The 18380-nt window shown below is 49.2% G+C and overlaps 1 protein-coding gene across 4 annotated transcripts in view; it reads left to right on the forward strand.

Moving 5' to 3' along the window:
• The window catches only part of SETD2 (SET domain containing 2, histone lysine methyltransferase), a 64152-nt gene that overhangs the window by 13978 nt on the left and 31794 nt on the right, over nt 1-18380 (forward strand). For all 4 annotated transcript variants that reach the window (XR_007159916.2, XM_066991323.1, XM_066991322.1 and 1 more), the window contains 9 exons: nt 117-4555; nt 6780-6911; nt 7833-7961; nt 11376-11499; nt 12787-12864; nt 13169-13266; nt 15518-15644; nt 17206-17340; nt 17955-18083. Coding sequence is in view for 3 of the 4 variants with exons in the window: in XM_066991323.1 (XP_066847424.1) it covers nt 117-4555; nt 6780-6911; nt 7833-7961; nt 11376-11499; nt 12787-12864; nt 13169-13266; nt 15518-15644; nt 17206-17340; nt 17955-18083 (5391 nt within the window). In the remaining variant the exon portion in view is untranslated. The remainder of the gene's footprint in view (nt 1-116; nt 4556-6779; nt 6912-7832; nt 7962-11375; nt 11500-12786; nt 12865-13168; nt 13267-15517; nt 15645-17205; nt 17341-17954; nt 18084-18380) is intronic.

An 18380-nucleotide genomic window follows, 5' to 3' on the forward strand; every position in this document is an offset into this window, starting at 1 on the left:
TTATAACCTTAAAAAATTCACCAGGTAAAAGGGAATTGTTCAGTGCTCCTGTAGAACAGGGTTGTTTTTTAAAAACACCTTCCTCTAACAGCCTTTTCTTTTTTTGTCTTTTCCAGGGCAAGACTGAAACCGTGCAGAAAGCTGGCTTTATCAAAGGCCCAGTGTTCAAAGGTGTTGCTTCTAGTCGCTTTTTGCCCAAAGGCACCAAAACAAAGGTTAACCTTGAGGAGCAAGGAAGACAAAAGGTGTCTTTCAGCTTTAGTTTAACCAAGAAAACCTTACCGAACAGATTTCTGACCGGTCTCGGAAACGAGAAACAAAATGAAACACAGAACTCCCCAGCAGTACCCCTTCAGACTGACTTTAACCCCAAAATTAAAATGGACCTTGGGGATGCTGCCGGTTCAGCTGAGGAGTCTTCACCTCCAAAACCGAAGGTAGAACTGGGGAAGATCCATTTTAAGAAACATTTACTTAGCGTCACTACCAAACCACCGCCACCAGCTGCAGCAGCAACGTTGCCACCGTCGGCTCTGGCACCGGTAACGGAACCGGTGGCAGCGGCCGCGGACTTCCCGTCAACACCGCCACCGCCGCCTCCACCTCCACCAACAGCATCACCAGCAGCATCCATGCCAGTTCCCGCAGCAGCAGCCTTGCCGCAACTGCCCGTAACGCTCATGTCGACGCTGTTGCTGTCGCCGCCTGTAGAAGCAGAAGTCCCGGCTTCGAAGGAGCCGTGTCGCGTAGTACCGAAGGAGGCTTTGGAGCTGGACGTCAAACAGGATGCAGTATCGCACGGTTTGGAAGAACACGTAACCGTACACACGGCCGAGCAGGTGGAAATAACTCCACAGAAGGAAGATTCCCATATTGGGAAAGACGATGAGGTGTCTGACAGCTCAAAGGGTGCTTCTCTGTGCTCTAGGAAACAGGGTTCGAAGAGGAAGTTCTCCCAGTCCGACGGCACGTTGCTGGGCTCCGAGTCTGACGAAGACTCTGTGAGGACTTCTTCCAGCCAGCGCTCGCATGAACTGAAGATATCCAGTGCGGAAAAAGAGAGAGATCCCAGGAAAAGCTCTGCGTCGCTCAGGGGAGAAGAACCGGTGAAGTCCTCCTCGCGCTCCAAGTCGGACAGAGATGAGAAGTATTCTAGCTATTCCAAGTCAGAGCGAGATTCGCGGTATGCGTCCTCCCGATCGAGGTCAGACAGGGAGAGGCGGCGAAGCCGGTCTCATTCTCGTTCCCGGTCCGATCGGGGCTCCCGAACCAGCTCTTCGTACTCGAGGTCGGAGCGCTCGCATTACTACGAGTCTGACCGGAGATACCACCGGAGCTCCCCTTACAGAGAAAGGACAAGATACTCTCGTTCGTATGCGGATTCCAGGGCGAGGGAGAGCTCTGATTCGGAAGACGAGTACAGGAGGACACATTCCAGATCTAGCGACTCGAGGCGCACGTCGTCCCACTCCTCTTCGTACAGAGATTCAAGGACTTCTTACTCTAAATCGGACAGGGACAGCAAAATAGAGTCATCTCATGCTGACATGGAGAGGAGAGGAAAGTCTTCTTCAAAAGCAGATAGAGATTCAAAACGGACTTCAGAAAGTGAAGTAACCAAAAGGTGCTCTCCCCTTAATGAGCTCGGGTATCGAAAGGGGACATCCCATTCTAAGCCTGACAGTAATGTGAATTCCTCCCGTTATAAGTCCACCCCTTCAAAGACCCCTGCGCCAAAGCCTGATAAATTTAAAAGTTCTTTCTGTTGTACAGAATCAGTTGAAGAAATAAAGCAGCAGTCTAATTCTCTAGATTTAGAGACCTCTTGTCTAAAAAGCAATGAGATCCGAGTGTCCATTGCAAAAAGATTTGAAAGGGAAAAGACACTTTCTCCACTAAATCAGTTAAATGATTCACCCACTTTTAAAAAGACAGATGAATCAAAAGCTGGTTTTCCTCATTCAAGGTCCGAGGAACTTGCAGGAAATGAATGCCATGACAGTGTTAAGGAACAAGAAACTTTAGTAAAGGTAAAGCACGAGCAGTTAAGAACGTGTTTCCCTATGGAAATGAATATAAATGGGTCCCCAGAGGGTAGGTCTGATGACTTGGCAACTCTCAGTGCCTCCAAAACAGAGGATGTCGCAGCGTCTTCTGACGATAGTCTGTGTAGGTCGGAAGCGTCACCCGTCGTAAAGACGAGTAAGTTGTATCCGTTGCCATCAAATGGATTTGAGAGCACATACGCCTCTAAAGAGCACGAGCTAGATGATTCTCGTGTGCAGTCCAGCGAGTGTAGCAGCCTGTTTAAGGAAACGGAGGCTCCGGTCCCAGAGCAGCAATGCGAAGCTATGCCTTTGCCAGTCGTGAATGTAGATCATTCTAAAACTTTAATTAAGAAGCTGGATGATCAGGCGACTCCGTGTGACAAAACCAAAGAATCAGTTTTTTGCTACATTTCAGATGATGCTACCCCTTCTTTGTACCATTCGGAGGTTGAAATCGAAGTTGAACCAGCAGATCTGAAAGTTACTTCCGAGGCGTTTCTGGACGTGCACGTCGAGCCGCAGACAGTGACGTGCGACTATGAATGCACAGAGGATCAAAATTCAAAGTCTGCGTGCGAAGATGATCAGTATCATATTAACCATTCCCATAAAACGAGCCTAGCTGTGGATAGCTCGAGCAGAGATTCCTCTCAGGACGGCTTTTCCCCCCGAATCAGGTTGGACAACCCCGTGGTCGCGCAGCATCCCGAGGGAAACGTCCCCTCCAAGTGGGACAGGGCCCCGCCAAACCAGTGCGAGAGGCACCACTCGGAAGCTGAGGAGGTGCTCGAGGTGGATACTCAGCACCTCGATGTCCCTTCAGCGAAAGGCAAGCTGTCGTTCAAAGACGAGCATTCGTATTACTCCGAAGTGCCGCTGGAGCACCGCAGCAGAGAGGTCGCAGTGGAAGAAAGCGCGGTTTCCACCGAGGGAGTTGGGTCAGAGGATCTGAAAGAGCAGGGCCTCGGCGCATCAGTTGAGGACGAAGGGAGCGGGCCCTTGGTGGCTTCGGCTTTTCCAGACGCTTTGTTTCCATCTTGCGACGTTGTCGTCACTGCAGAAGAAACGGAAACCGTAACGCAGGCCCCCACGTGTGACAGCAGCGGCAGCGCTTCCGAGTTCGTTCCCCCTCGCCACGACGATTATTCGGACACGGCCGAGAGCGACAGCGAGCCGGGCAGTGACGACAGCGACACGGAGGATTCTGATTCCGACGACGGCGTGCCACGGAAACGGCTCCAGTCCGTTGTGGTTATCCCAAAGAACTCGACCATTGCCATGGAGGAGAGCAGCCCGTGCTCCTCGCGGAGCAGCCAGGGCAACCGGCGCTACTCGGACCACTGGGACGACGAGAGGCCGGAGCCCAGCAGGCCTTACTACGAAGAGAGGCCGGAGAATATGGCGAGTAAGAACGGCCCACAGGCAGAGAGCAGGTGCTCTCCTAGGGGGATGGAGAAGAGCCCAGCCTCTTCCACCGAGCTCAGCAGGAAGGAGCCCGAAGAGCTCCGGCCGGACGCTTGCCAGCCGCAGAGCGACGGCGTTGACAGTACGAGTCAGGCAGACCTAGCGGCAGACCCCGACGGCAAATCCAACCCAGACGAGAGACTGAAGGAGCTGATGGCCCTAGGTAGGCCGGTTGGCCTGCAGGAAGAGCAGCCATTTTGTCTGCCTGAGAGTTTCGAAAGCGCTGATAACTCTCGACACCAGGCAAACGCTTCCAAGCCGGACAGCAGGCAGGGGAAGGGTGGGCTTAATCAGTCTGGCCTCGGAGAGTTCTCCAAGGTGGACGGTTTTCATACAACGGAGGATTTGGGTGGTTTGGGCTGGGACTTCTCCCAGCCGGAGAAGCCCAGTAGCACCTATCAGCAGCCAGATAGCAGCTTCGGGGTCTACTCGGGCTACGTTTACCAGCCAGGTTCGGGAGCGTACAGCGGGTCTCAGAACTACTGGCAAGGCAACGGTTATTGGGATGCGAGGTCTGCTAGCAGGCCTTCTGGAATTAATTACGAACGAATTCAAGGACAAGTGCCGGATTCTCTAACGGAGGATCACGAGGAGTACGAGGAGGATGACCGCTGGGATGATGACTGCAAGGCTCGTTTTCCCAGCTCCCCGAGTAAGTTCCATGCTCCTGAGCAGAAAGAGGCAGGTTCTGTGCAAGCCCATGAGATCAGCAGCAATTCCACCAAGGAGCCGGTGTCTGCCGGTGAGAAAAAGGAGGAGGTGAAGGCTTTGGAAAAAAATGACGTGAAGGAGCGAGGGCCGCCAAAAAAAAGACGCCAGGAGTTGGAGAGCGACTCTGAGAGCGATGGCGACTCCAGGGAGAGGAAGAAGGTAAAGACAGAGGGGGAGCAAGTGGAGGCGGCGCCGCAGGATTCCTCCATGGTCGGTCGCTTGTGCATCATGGACGACTTCCGAGACCCGCAGCGCTGGAAGGAGTTTGCCAAGCAAGGCAAAATGCCCTGTTACTTTGACCTGATTGAGGAAAATGTGTACTTGACGGAAAGGTAACTGATTTTTTTTTATATATATTTTTTTCCTTTGACTATAGCAGTTTTCGGTTTCAACTTGTATTTGACTCTGGGATAGCTTTTTTTAAAGCCAAATTGGCAATTGGTAGAGCAGGGAGGAATGGGGAGGAAGCATGTTGCATTCCCTGGGTCTCACAGCACTGCTTGTAGAGGACATGCTGGGCCAGTGCTGTAACCCCCACGAGGTCTCTTCTCCCAAGCAAAAAAAAAAAAAAAAAACACTTTTAGGATCCGGAGAGGTGCCAGTGATGGGAGTATGTGGAGGGATGATCACTAATTACCTCCTTCTCTGTGGCATCTCCTGTAGCTTGTCCTGACATGGGTGGCAGGCAGGACTTGCCCACTTGAGATTCCCAGCATCAGCAACAAGCAAAATTGTTCTTGTGCCCACAGTAGCTTGCAGAAATGATTTTTTTTCTTGCATTTTTTTCTTTTTTCTTTTTTTTTTTTCTGTGTTCTCTGCTGTCCACTGTTCATATGAACGTGGTGGGGCTGCAGTAGAGCCCAGAGCTGTGCAGCAGCATCACCTGTGGGCTTGTCAGATCTTCTGTTCAGAGCCCCCAAATGGCAGCTCTCTCAAGACCAAGGGAAATCTGGGTATGGGAAAGGTTCTGGACACATGTTGTGTGTTTTCAAAGGCTGTGGGTGCTTGCATGTAATTATTTGTTGTCTCAAACAAGATATTTTAGCTCTAACAGCTGTAATTTGAAATAGCAGAGGTTAGCTGCTGATTGATGAATCCTTCTGCGTGGGAATATTGAACAGGGTGTGATCATTTGAAAAAAAATCTGTTCCTGAGCTCTGGGCTTCAGTAAGTATGTTGCTTCAGAGCTCAAAAACCTTCATCCGTGCCCAAAAATACGGAGTCCGGCTTTAACGGGTAGGTAGGAGCTCCTTACAAGTTTGTAAACAGCCCTTATTCCTTGTGCAGCCTGGGGTAAGGCCTGCTCATCATTTATACCCGTTAAAGCTCCTTTCTCACTTCAGGATGCCTCCCTCTCGTAGTCTGAGGCAGAGTAAAGCGGGGCTGTGTTTTTCACACCCAAGTGAACGCCAAACTTTTCTGCACCGACCGGCAGCGAGGGCACGGTGCGGTAGCTCCGCGCGTGCGGATTTACACGCGTGTTGTGTTTTGTGTAGTAGGTCCTGATGCTCAAGTGTTTGTTGCTTCATTTGGCTGCTCTGAACTACGTTGTTCGCCAAAACGCTTTAACACGTTTATATAAAAAACATATTCTTAATTCAGAGTCTGGATATAGACCGCTTACGTGTAGACAGAACTTGCTGTTTATTTCAGCCCAAGTTTATTTATTTTTTTACGACTTTTTTTGTCTTGTTGGGATCCTCGCTGCAAAGCGTTTCCCTTGCAAGGGCTAGTCATCTTATGGCAACTAAAATTTCACTTAGTAGATGTCTTTGGTGCTCTACCTTTGCTGTAACTCCAGTTTTCGTATGTTTTTTTTTTTTAATCTTCTTATTTGACAGTAAAGCAGAGGTTTAAGTAGCTAAACCCTTCAATTTGCTTTATTAAAAGAATGCTTTTTAAAAATGATACACGTGCTCACTAACGTTTTATGCGTTAATATTTTAGAACGTGGCTTTTCTCCTGGCCTTTGAATCAGCAAAACCAAATGGGGCATTGCAGGATAGCTGAGGTTGGAGGGAGCCCTGGAGATTGTCTCCATAGCATTACATGTGATTACAGAATATAGTATTTCAAAAGAGGCCAATCAAAGCCTTTTATCCTTTCAATTTAAACCTTATAACTTGTACTATGTGGTGAGAAGTCTTCTAGCTGTAAAATTTAGGACTGACTTTTCTGGAAGTCGGCTTCTTTACTTGTTTGACGAAATAAAGGGTTTTTAGTCCTGCCGCTGTGTGCAGGTACATGGATGCACACATCTACGTTGAAAGTACAGCTGGCTTGTGTGCCCTCAGGGGAAGAAGAATAAGTTAAATATCCTGGGATGTCTTTCTGAGAATCATCTTACGTGATCAGAAAGCCCTCGCCTCCTGCTCCAAACAAACCAGGTGTCCTTGATAACCCGTGTGCCTTCTTGTCGTTGTCCAAAAGCAGTCCGTATGTCCAGTTTCTAAAGAAGAAACTACTTTTCCCCCAGTGACAGTTGATAAAGATTGAGGATTAATTTCCCTCCCCCAGCACTATCTCAGCTGTATTTCAATGACCTGTCTTCCATAGGAAGAAGAACAAATCTCACCGGGATATTAAGCGGATGCTGTGTGAATGCCCTCCTCTCTCCAAGGAGGAACGAGCTCAGGGGGAGGTCGCTTGTGGAGAAGACTGTCTCAATCGCCTGCTCATGATCGAGTGGTAAGTCCTGCTTCTTGAGTGGCCACTGTTGTACATGGGATGACTTGGGAGCCCCTGAAAGAATTTAAACCTTTCTGGCCATTGGCAGCAAGCTGTCTTTGCGCTCCCATTTCCGCTGGCTGGTGTGGATTGAGCTTCAGAGGCCACATATCAGCATTCAGATCTGACCTTAGATCTTCTAAGCCAGTGCCTTCCTCAGTAACCTCCTGCTAAAACCGACTGCAGAGGCCTGGAGTCCTCTGCTCGTGAGGTTTAATTCTGCTCTGTCGTAAGCGTGGTTGAAGGGAGAGAGTTAGAAACGCAGATGCAGCTCTGTGTGAGCCTAGCGATCTGCTTTCACTTCTCCTTTGGCATCCCTGCTCTCCCCAGAGCCTTACCAGCCTTCTGCTCTTGTCTCCTCTCCCCTCCTGGAAGAGCTTGGGAGACCAAGGAACCATCGCTCTGCGTGAGCAGGAGGCAGGGGCTAGGTGCATGTGGCTGGGATTTCGATAGTCACGGCAAGGGGTTGACACCCTTGGCATGTGGATCGTTACCAGCTGGGGTGGAAGGAAAGGAATTACCTGGCAGAAGCCCTGCCCTTTGTTTTTAATTCAGCCCAGGCAGCAGATGTAGGGAAGGGGGAGATCTCGGGGGAAGAACCCATAAAAATGTGGAGAGAATTGGCCACTTCAGCCCATTTTGATTATACGACGTGCAAGTGCAGTAGCATTTGGATTGAAACTGTTTTTATCTTCTTTCCAGAAATAAATTGTCTGCATTTGCATGTTGACAGTCAGATGGTTATGCTTTTTATAGCAAAACACATTTGAAAGTTTTACACTGAATTTATTATGGTTACTCGGTATCTCTTCCCCATCTGAGCTGTTTCTGTTACCGCCGTCGTCCTGCTGGGAATTGATTTGTTCCATTTCCTTCCCTTAGTTCTTCCAGGTGCCCAAATGGCGACTACTGTTCCAACAGGCGCTTCCAGAAGAAACAGCATGCAGATGTTGAAGTGATCCTCACTGAGAAGAAAGGTTGGGGGCTCAGAGCTGCCAAAGATCTCCCATCGTAAGACTTTGCTCTTCGAATGACGTAGCTGTGCTATTTTACTCCCTCGCGAACGGAAAATAACGTGCTTGCAGTTTCTTAGCCTCACCGCTGTTAGGAGACGTGCTGAGTTTCTTCCAGTTTTATATGCTGTCCTTGCTCTCTGTCATGTGTTCCTGTCTGTTACCTGCACGTACGTACCCCAGTTGAGTATTAGATCACCCGCTCGGGTTTTACCCTCTTCCACCAACCTGTTCTCAGTAGGCTTTCTGGCAGACTTGCCTCTAGCTTCCTCTTGTGTTTAATCTGTGTTCCCTTCTCCCTCTGTTTGGCTCCGTCCCGTCGCTTCAGAGGAGTGTGCTCTCCGTTCGTGTCTGTTTTTTTTCTCTTCCCACCTCTGTGAAGCTTTTCCTCTTCTTGAGTCTTCCTGCTCGTGGCTGGACTGTACACAGAACCCGTGGGGCTCCTTCGTCCCCCGTTAGCCTGTCGTTAGTCAGCTGCTGGGCTGCTGAGTGCTAGTTCTACATCAGCGGTGCTTGCAGGTCCAAGTCTGGTTTTGACTTGCCTCTGTTTATCTAAACTCAGATATTTCTTGCGTTTCTTGCACCTGGATCGGTGCCTTGGTGCACAAAGGAGCCGGCTGCACCTGAACGCAGGTGTTGGGCTGCGCTTGAACCCGTCGGCCTCCTCCTGGGTTGGCAGCAGGATGGGTGCCAGTGCTGTTGGAATTACAGGCCTGGTCCGAAACCGGTGCTCTCCGAAAGGGAGCGTGATGGGAAGGAAGCATAGTGCCTGGTGCGTTCTGCTGCTGAGGCGCAGCGTGTGCAGGTCTGGGACAGGAATGCCCTCTCACCAGGGAGGATGGACCAAGGAGTTGCTGTGAGCCTCCTGCCAGCAAAGTTGGTGCGTTCTCATAATCGCTGTAATAAAAAGAGCTTTAAGTCTGCTTGAGAGAAGAAATAGGACCGTGTGTGTTCAAAGAGCTGCTTGGGGCTGACGCACAAAGGTGCAGCAGGGAGGAGCGGGACAAACAGGAGGCAAATATGGGGGATTATTGGGAGTGCGGAGGCTTTGCCACGGGAGAGCGGCTGCGTAAGGCGTGGTGAGCTGCTGTGCTCTTACAGGCTATGGGACATCTGGATGGATTTTTTCCCCAGGTTCAGACAGCATCATTTGTCGTGCGTGTCGTCCGAGCCTGGGTCCCCTCTCGGATCCTTACAGGGCATGCAGAAGTCAGCCGTGAAGCTCTGCAGATGAACAACAAAAGGCTTTGTAGGATAAATTGGTGGCGTGTCTCGCTGTGAGGAAGCAGCGCTGTGCACTGGGAGTTTCACCAGGCGCTGCGATTTACATTTCAAAAGGCTGTGGGATGGGCATGGGGAGTCTGTTCAGTCTCAAGCGCGCGAGAGACTGTGAGCTTGAAGACTGTCTGCCTAGAATTTAATCGTGCAAAGATTTTCTGTAACTCAGGGTATTTTAGTGAGTTTCCGTGGAAACTGATTTTTTGCCTCTGTAGAAGACAAAGATTTCTGCTGAGGAATCCAGCAGTGGATTCTGACACTCCTAAGAACTCTGTAGGCCTTACAGCAGTTTCTTTTAGTGCTACATCAAACACACGAGGCTAATTCAGAGGGGAGGAGGTTTGACTGCTTTAGAGGAATGCCACGTTATCTAAGATGCACTGGAAACAATTCAGTGTATGCAGGTATATTTAACCCAGAGAGCCTTCAAGCCGGCTTTAGGTAAAGGACAACTGGGTTAAGTCGCTCTTAAAAGAAGCGATTGCTCTCTGTTACGGGTCTGTTGCACGGGAACTGTACCAAAGAGGGTGAGAATCGTGTTTTCTGGCTTCTGATCGCCCAGCTTTGCCAGATACGTGGGCAGTACTAGTGCTCTGACCTCGCTGCAGAACAAAACTTAACCTGTGTAAGAGCGGAGTCCTGTTTTTTCAAAAATAACGTGTGTGTAGGGCTTCTGTGAAGCAGCAGTGATGGCGACTGAGGTGTCGGTGCTGCTGCCCCATACGGACACATCGGGCCCAGTTTTACTCAAAGTTTTTAGGAAACCTTCTGGAAGCCCGGGGTCTGCAGGTTGTCTCGCAGATGTGGCGGCGGCGAACCCGAGCAAGCATCACGTCCGTGCGGTGTGCCGGGCTCGATGACATCGAGAGACACGGGAAGGAAATAACCACGTGAAAACAACCACGTGAAGGCCGCGTTGAGGAAGAGAAGAAATAAATCAGCTGAAACAAGAGCAGCAAGAGGATCTGCTGCAGTTGGCTCGTGTTCGTCAAGGGACTTGGATGCAGTTCTTCGCCACTCGGTGCAGAGATCTAAGCCTGCTGCTGGCTGGAATCTTGCTTTTGTTTCTGCATGTTCTGTTCTGAAAATCTGGCACTGGAGAGAGATGTGCTGACTGGCACAACGTTGCTGCAGCGCCAAAGCTCGTCCTGGGAGAAGACAGCCTTCTCCTGGAGGTCATCCCAGCAGCAGGCAGACTTGGACGGCCACAAATCCAACGAGGGGTGGAGAGGTGGACACCAGGAGGAGACCGGTCCCACCTGGGGGGGCTGTTCAGAGGTTTCCAGCTCAGCTCTCCTGTGCCAGAACTGCCTCTTTCGGTGGAGAACCATTTTTCTGGTGAACAGGGAGATGGGGGAACATGGACGTAATTTATAAACAAGGGCTGGGAGGGAAGGGCTGCGACGCCACCGTGGTTCTGTGCAAAAGGTCCCTTCCCACCCAAGCCATTCTCTGATCTTCCAGGCCAGGAAGGAAATAGGAAAGACACAAGGGAAGAGGTGACAGGTTCAGGCTGATACTAAGCAAGGAGACCTGGGACAGGTATTGGGAAAAGCTGCCTAACAATTTGTTGCAGTAGACTGGAGCATGCCCGTGGAAGTGTCAAGGAGTGCGGTGGGTGAGGTTCGAGCTGGCCCTCTGCTGTGTCCGGGGTAGCCGGTGGTTCTCCTGCACCTCTGCTTCAAGATTCACCTTTCCTAAGGCTAAAAGGGCTTTTTATCGACCCCTCATTTCACTCGCCACATCAGCAAGGTGCAGGCAGGCTTTCCATCTCAATTTAGGAAGCCCATCTGCCAGCACGTTCTGGGAACCCTCCTCGTTTTCCTCTTCACATGGCTCACGAAGTCTTGTTCTGTTAGAGAGTAAGTTCCGCTTGAAGGGAAGCTTTGTTCTCGCATCTCGGCCGTTTGCTGTGGTATTCCTACCCTACCGCAGCCGTGTGATGGTGTCAGAAATAAGTTAATCTGAAGCGCCTGAGACGAAAGCTGCTAGAGTGCTGTGCCGTGTGGTACAATTGTAGCTCTAACAAACGGATGGGCGAGTTGTGTTCCGAGAGCTCGTCTCAGTGGCGGTTGTTTTCTGCTGATTGCTCGCGGCTGAGCTGAGCGACGCTTCTCCCTCTTGTGCTTTGCAGGAACACCTTTGTGCTGGAGTACTGCGGGGAGGTGCTGGATCACAAAGAATTCAAGGCGCGTGTGAAGGAGTATGCCCGCAACAAGAACATTCACTACTACTTCATGGCCCTAAAAAACGACGAGGTGAGTGGTGAACCCACCAAAACACTGCCTGGTTTTGGCTTAACCCTGCCTGCCTACAGCCCTGGCTCAGTGTGAGCACAGTGTGTGCACAGAGCGATGCTGTGAGGCTGCTGCAGGTGTTTTCTTAGGGGAAGGATGCTTGGACTGTCTTACTGCCCGTTTTTTAATCTGTTGCTCAATCTCAGCCTGGTTTAAGAGAAGTTTTTTAGCTTAACTGTATTCCAGGGTCCTTAAAATAGGCGGCGTGGAAGAGGAGAAACTGTCCTGGTGTCGGTGGGAAGGGATGGAGTTACGGGCCCACCCCTTCCACATGAGCAAACCCTTTTGGGAGAAACCACGCCTGTGCCCCAGCTCTGGGAGATGCTCGGAGCTGAACTCAGTGTTCTTTTTCCAACGTAAACCACTCCAGAAGACCCAAGAAACCAAGTTTCCTTACTCCCCCAGTTCACAGAAGTACGCTAAACTGGGCCGCTTTTAGCCGGTGGAGTCCCTACATGCAGAATTACTGTCATTGAAATATTTATATACCAGAAGTTCTTAATTATTTATCTTTGCTTCAGCTTATCAGCTATTTTAGACCCACGGAGCTGTGGAGCTGCAATGCAGGGAGCTGCAGCGCCGCTTACCTTGGGCGGTGGGCCCTGGCCTGCTGCGAGCGAGGTGTATAAATAGAAATTTAATACCCCATTCTGCTTGTCTCTCCTCTGAAGATTTTTTTTTGGGTCTTGGTAGCTTTACAGTAAAGGAGCTAAAAATACTCCCAAGTGCTTTTTTCTTTTCCCTCCGTGTAAGCGATTTCGGTAGCTGCCCTGGGATTGGTACGTGATCGCAAGGGAGCACAGGGGAGGATTTTGCCCAGTTAGGGCGCAGTGATCCACAAGGCCATCTTCCCGTTAAAATACAATCTGCGTGGCAAAGACGTTCAGCGTCACCAGCCCAGATACTCACTGTGCCGTGTATCAGAGGGTCAGAAACCGATATTAAAAATTTAGGATCCCAACCGCGCTGAATAGCTCTGTATTAATTTGTAAGGAAAACTAAGAACCACGTATCGGTTGCAAAGTGTTCTTTTGGGGGGGGGGCTTTTATTGTCCCCGTAAAATCCATTCTCTCCAAATCAAATGGTGTTGATAGCTGAAGGAGGAAAGGATGTGCAGTGATTTGAGTTCTCCTTCAGCCTGCTGTGCACAAATATGCTGTGTTCCCTGGTACACAGCTCAGTGTCTCTGCCTAGTGCACGGGGAGGAGAGGCAGTTCTGCTATATTTGTTGTTTCTTTCCTTTTTAGATAATAGATGCTACCCAGAAAGGAAACTGCTCCCGTTTTATGAACCACAGCTGTGAACCAAACTGTGAGACACAAAAGGTAAACTGCTGGTTCGAAGCTGCTGCTGCTGCCTTCTCAACTTCACTGGCCTGCGACTTGGCAAGCTCAGAGTGACAAGCATTTCTCCTTTATCTTTGTGTCTTCTTTTTTTTGTGTGTTGTTGTAGCAGCTCATTAGTCAAATGTAAACCTTTGAAATGGGCAAGTGCCGCTGATTCACTTAGCAGATTTAAAATTTGTCACTGGTGCTTTGTGAAGGATTAGTCTTGCTAATTTAATGCAAGAAAGAAGTCAAGCCCGGCTTTTGCAATAATCGCTGTCATCTTGTTTTCTCCTTGCCGTAGTGGACTGTGAATGGGCAGCTCAGAGTTGGATTTTTCACCACCAAGCTCGTCCCATCGGGTTCTGAGCTGACGTTTGACTACCAGTTCCAGAGATACGGGTAGGTCTCCTCTCTCCTCGCTTAAGCTGCTGCAAGTGGGTTTTGTGAGTGTTGATGCAATGAAGAAATCCTGCTACAGAACTGTTTGAAAGCCTCATCTAGCAGAGCGGCTGTAAATGAACTGGAATTCAACCGTATAAAAAATTACCTGGATAAAGTTTCATCCATTACAAACAGAAGAGATTGAAAGAGGAATTTACTGTTTTATTTAATACGTCTTTTCCAGTATCACTTTATTGGCTTTTTCTTACACTTCGTACCATCTCTCTCCAGTGGAAACTTCCTAGATAATTATCTGACTGTTTCTTTCCTCTGTCTATTAATTGCCCAAGCTCTAGGCTTTGCCATGCTCTTAAATAATGTCTCTTCTTTCTTCCCTGCCCATTACTGTTTTACAACTTTGCAAAGCTTGCAGGGGCTGTAAAAGCCTAGCAGATAGCACATTCCCTCTTCCTGCCTGGCTGCGGAGGTGCACGGCTGCAGGCTGCAGCTTGGGCTTTGCTCCCTTCTCTGCACTTGAGCTGAATGTTTTCTGTTACTGCTCGTCCAGGTGAAATTTTTCCCTCCCTTTAAAGTGATTAGCACAAAATAGCATCTGACAGTCGTGGAAGAACCCCCAATTATGAGATTAATTGTGGATCCATTTTATAATCCCTAGGCATCTTTACTGAATATGGCAGTTTAATGAGTGCCTCTTCCTTTTCTTTCTGGATCCTGCTTGCTGCAACAGCACGGCTCTTCCTGTAAGCAGAGGCTCAGAAATGCATTTTTAGTTGTATTATACATTGATTCATGCTAAAATGTCAGATGCTGTCATGTAGTTCTCTGTTCCAAGCATTAATCAGGCACGGAGGTTTTAAGACGAGGCAGTATCTGGCCTGTTAGCTCATTAGAGCCCCTAGGTGGGATTCGTCAGCCTGAACTTGCACGTCAAAAAGTTAGTGCCTTGTACCCAGGCAGGTCTCCACAGAGCTCTGTTGGTAGTGGCAGGACCCAGGTCTCTCTGGAGGCTTGTTGTCCCGTCCTAAGGTAGGCGGGCAAGTGGGTCAGCCCAATCTCTAAAGCTGGCAAAGTCACTCAGCACGCAGTCTGTACAGCCATAATTTTATTTCTGTCTGTTTTCATTTGGCATAGCCCAAACCACGAGGGTTTGGTGGTCCGGTGCTGCTAGGGGCCTCCCTGCTGGTGAATCGTCTTGCTGCGTTGCCTCACTTGGTATTTCACGTACCGGAGTTCAGTCCATCTGGTCTCTGTCTCCTGGGAGTTTTTTTAGCTCTGATCTTGTTCGTCCCCTTCCTGATCTCAGCTTCTGCTTCACGTGAGACCCTGCAGTTCAGCCGCTCCATTTCTTACTGTTGGTACTGCACAGCCAACTTCCTCCAATGGCCGTTGTGCACATTTCTAAAAAACAAAACAACCCAACAAACAAACAAAAACAAAAAACCCTGCACACTCTCCCAAGCAATTTGGACGTATAGTTTAAGATTTACGGCATGTCAAGCAGAAAATACAGAGGCTTTGTAAAAATATTGTCTGAAGACAAAGCAACTTCAATCTCTTGTGCTGTCCATTGCTGTAAATCTCTGCAAAAAAAGTCTTCCACCTGAATCTTTCTACTTCCACGAACCCTCAGCCCGTTCTTTATTTTGTTTTGAGCAATAAAATGCAAGCCTTTTTCCTAAGGAACATGTGATTTCGGTTGATTGCAGAATATGGTAGGAGGTTCACAGACCCAGCGCCCCCACCTTTACCTTTCTGGTTCTTGGTTCTTGACCTCGGAAGGGCCTGGAACTGTACCAGCCTTTGGTTTCTTGTGGAAATAACAGGATCACAGCAGCTGTTTGAGAATTGAGGGGTTTGTTTGAATTTTTAGTGGCCAGAATGAAAAGCCTTGCCGTGCAGAAAGTCTCTGTCCCTTTCTTCTGAATGCGGCTGGTGAAATACCACATTTGCTGCCCTGTCCTTGTGGGCTGGGCAGCCTTGCTTTGCAGCAGCATTGCTGGGAGACTCCAAGACAGAACAAACCATCCGAGAGAACGGGGATGTGATGGCTTTCCGTATTTTCTTGTAGCTGCTTAGCTTGTATTTGAAAAACAATGGAGGGAAAAGAGAAAGAGAAGTGACTGGGCAGTGCGGTAATGGCCTTTTCTCATCGCAGTAGCGGGATGCACTTAGGAGTAAGATAAAACAACTGACTGTAAATGCCATCGATTCGTTATTTAACTGGTGTGTTGCTTCTGCCCATGAACAGCAAAGAAGCTCAGAAATGCTTCTGCGGCTCGGCCAACTGCCGGGGTTACCTGGGGGGAGAGAACAGGGTCAGCATCCGAGCTGCAGGAGGGAAGATGAAAAAGGAACGCTCCCGGAAGAAGGATTCGGTGAGTGTGATTCTCCTCTGCGTGTGCGTTTTTTGTTCGTTTTGTTTTGTTTTTCCCTTAAGAGGAGCAGCAACAGAGGGTTGACTGAGGGCATGATGCTCTCTTCCTGAGTCTTCGGGTCGCTGTTATAGTAGAGCCTTCCTCTAGGGTTCATGACTCACAACAACCTCAAGGCTCAGTCTTCTTCGTGAATGTGTTTGTATCATTTTATTTCACATGGGGCACGTAGAACACTTGGGTTTTCTTGGTGCTTTAGTTAAATGTGCCTTTCCTTGCTCTGGAAAGGGACTTTTGCAGTCTTGAGTGCATCCAGTGCCGTCGACACCGTATGCTTCTGGTTTCAGGAAGAGCGTGCTAAATTCTACGTGGGTTTTAGAATTTGTTGGGTTGCGTGATTTTTTAAATTCCAGTGAACGACAAACGACACTGGCTTCACTGTGTAGGACGTTACCTGCAATTTGACAGCTAAAATGGTGCAGATGTTTGCCATCCACGGGTTAGGATGTGGAATTCGAACCTCTAATTGCTTTGGCCTAGAGGCAAGTCAGCGTCGAGGAACTTGCATGGACGTGCATTGTATTTGCTTTGCCTTCAGATTCAGCTGTGCTTGCAGATGTATGTGAATGAAATTAAGTACGCTAAATCCAGACTTTTTAAAGCCTTTTTATAGCTCCTCATGCATGTAATCCTCTTCAAGTGGTTACATGAGCCTTCTCCACATTGAATTGCAGCGATGGATTTGTATGGTAGGTGGAGGAAAGTTTGCAGAAAAGTGGTCAAAAGGAGTTCTTCCCGAGTGCAAAGCGCTGCAAAGAAATAACTTGCACTCTTCTTACTCTCTGCTAGATGGAATTTTCCTGTGCTTTAAGAAGCAGAGCCTTATTCCTACAAATAACGTTACGTCTTTTTTTTGGAGGTGCTGCCTTTGAAAAGGCCAGCTTCGTTTTCATTTACTGTATCTGAGAGTCAGGAAGGCAAGAAATAAGTCATTTTTAAGCGGGTTTAAAATGCGAATTGGTGCCACCGAGCAGTAAGCGAATTGCGGAGGTTGATATTTCAGCGTCTGCGCGGAGAGGAATGTGCCTCTGGTTGTAAAGGATATAAATAAGAGCTAGGAATTCGGAGAAGTAAATTTCTCTGCAATTAAAACGACGATAATCTTCTCGTGCACATCTGTTTTCCTACATGAAAAGGTAAATTTCCAACCAGAAATATTCTGGGGGCATCCGCCTGGAATTTCCCCTGCAGAGCATTCTGCACGTGGCGTAGATGTGTACGTCTCGAACGCTGGCGGGAACAGTGCAGTTCTGTGTGGCAGTTGAGGCCTAAACAGCGTGGAATGAGAACCATAATGCAGCAGATAAATGAAACCCAACCAAATTGCGGCAAATTAAAGCCAGACTTCGCCCTTTCGCTATGTGAGCAGTGGTCAGGAGGGGCCCGTGCTGGCTCTTGAAGCCAGGGGATGAATTCTCCTTAGCGTCGTGTAGGTAGGGTGGCGCTTTGTGCGCCTGGCCTGGTCGGAGAATTAATTGCCTCGTCGTTTTCTTCCTCCTGGCAGGTGGACGGGGAGCTGGAAGCGCTGCTGGAGAACGGAGAGGGCCTCTCGGATAAGAACCAAGTTCTCAGCTTATCCCGGCTGATGGTGCGCATTGAAACGCTGGAGCAGAAGCTCACCTGCCTCAAACTCATACAGGTGGGCAGCTCCCAGCTGAAAGGGGAGGGGATCGCTGGTTGAGGGGTGTCCTTTTAGAGCTCGTTAGAGGAAGAGGGGGAAATAGGGAGGAAAATGGTGTCTGAGTTGTGCCAGCACGCTAAGAGGGAGCTTGAGCGGTTCTGCTTGGTTTGTAGGTGGTGTGTGGTGCAGCCCTTGCCTTGTGCTTGGTGGAACTGGTGTGCCTGGGTCATGAAAAGCCCATTTCTAGAAGCAAATGACGTTACAGCTGTCTTATCTCTGAGATTACCTCTGAGTCTGCACGTTGCTTGCAGCCCGATTTCTGTGCAATGCCTCGTGAAGCTTTATTCTGTAAAACGAGCTGTTCACCAGGCGGTGGTTATAAACATTCAGCTGCATGTGTTACCGCTCCGAAAACGGCAGTTGTGTCCCCTTGCATTACATTCGACGCGTGCTGGTCTTGGCAGGTGCCTCGCTCTGGCTCTCTGCTTCACGCTTTTTCGGCAGCAATGAGCTTGACAAGTAACACATGCCTGGTGCAGCGGTTAGCCATCGCAGCATGTGGAAACCGAATTATTTTTGCCTGTGTGTCGCTGACCCTTCCCGTGGCCTCTCTCTAACTTTGGCCCATCCAGAACACGCACTCGCAGTCGTGCCTGAAGTCCTTCCTGGAGTGCCATGGCCTGTCCCTCCTCTGGATTTGGATGACGGAGCTGGGCGACGGGCGGGGGAGCACCGCCAACAACCTGAAGCTGCAGCTGGAGGTCAGTACTGCCCTCAGGCCTGAGGCTTTCCTAGCCGCTCTGCTAATTGGTTTTGGTTTATTTTTGTTTTAGTTGGTTGTTTATTGAGAGACACATTGTGTACCAAGCGTTCGTGAAAACAAACTGCCGGTATCCGTGCAGCTACAGTCTAAAACTTCTGCTTTAAGGGAGAGTCTAAATACATGGAAAGAATTTGCCTCTGTGGTTTTCCTTAGATTTCTGAGTTGGTGACATGAGCCAGACTTACACAGCAGCAGCACTGATCTTTATTTCTTGCATACTGCACTACAGAGGGAA

This window comes from Anser cygnoides, chromosome 2 (assembly GCF_040182565.1).
Source record: "Anser cygnoides isolate HZ-2024a breed goose chromosome 2, Taihu_goose_T2T_genome, whole genome shotgun sequence".
Classification (NCBI taxonomy): Eukaryota; Metazoa; Chordata; class Aves; order Anseriformes; family Anatidae; genus Anser; species Anser cygnoides.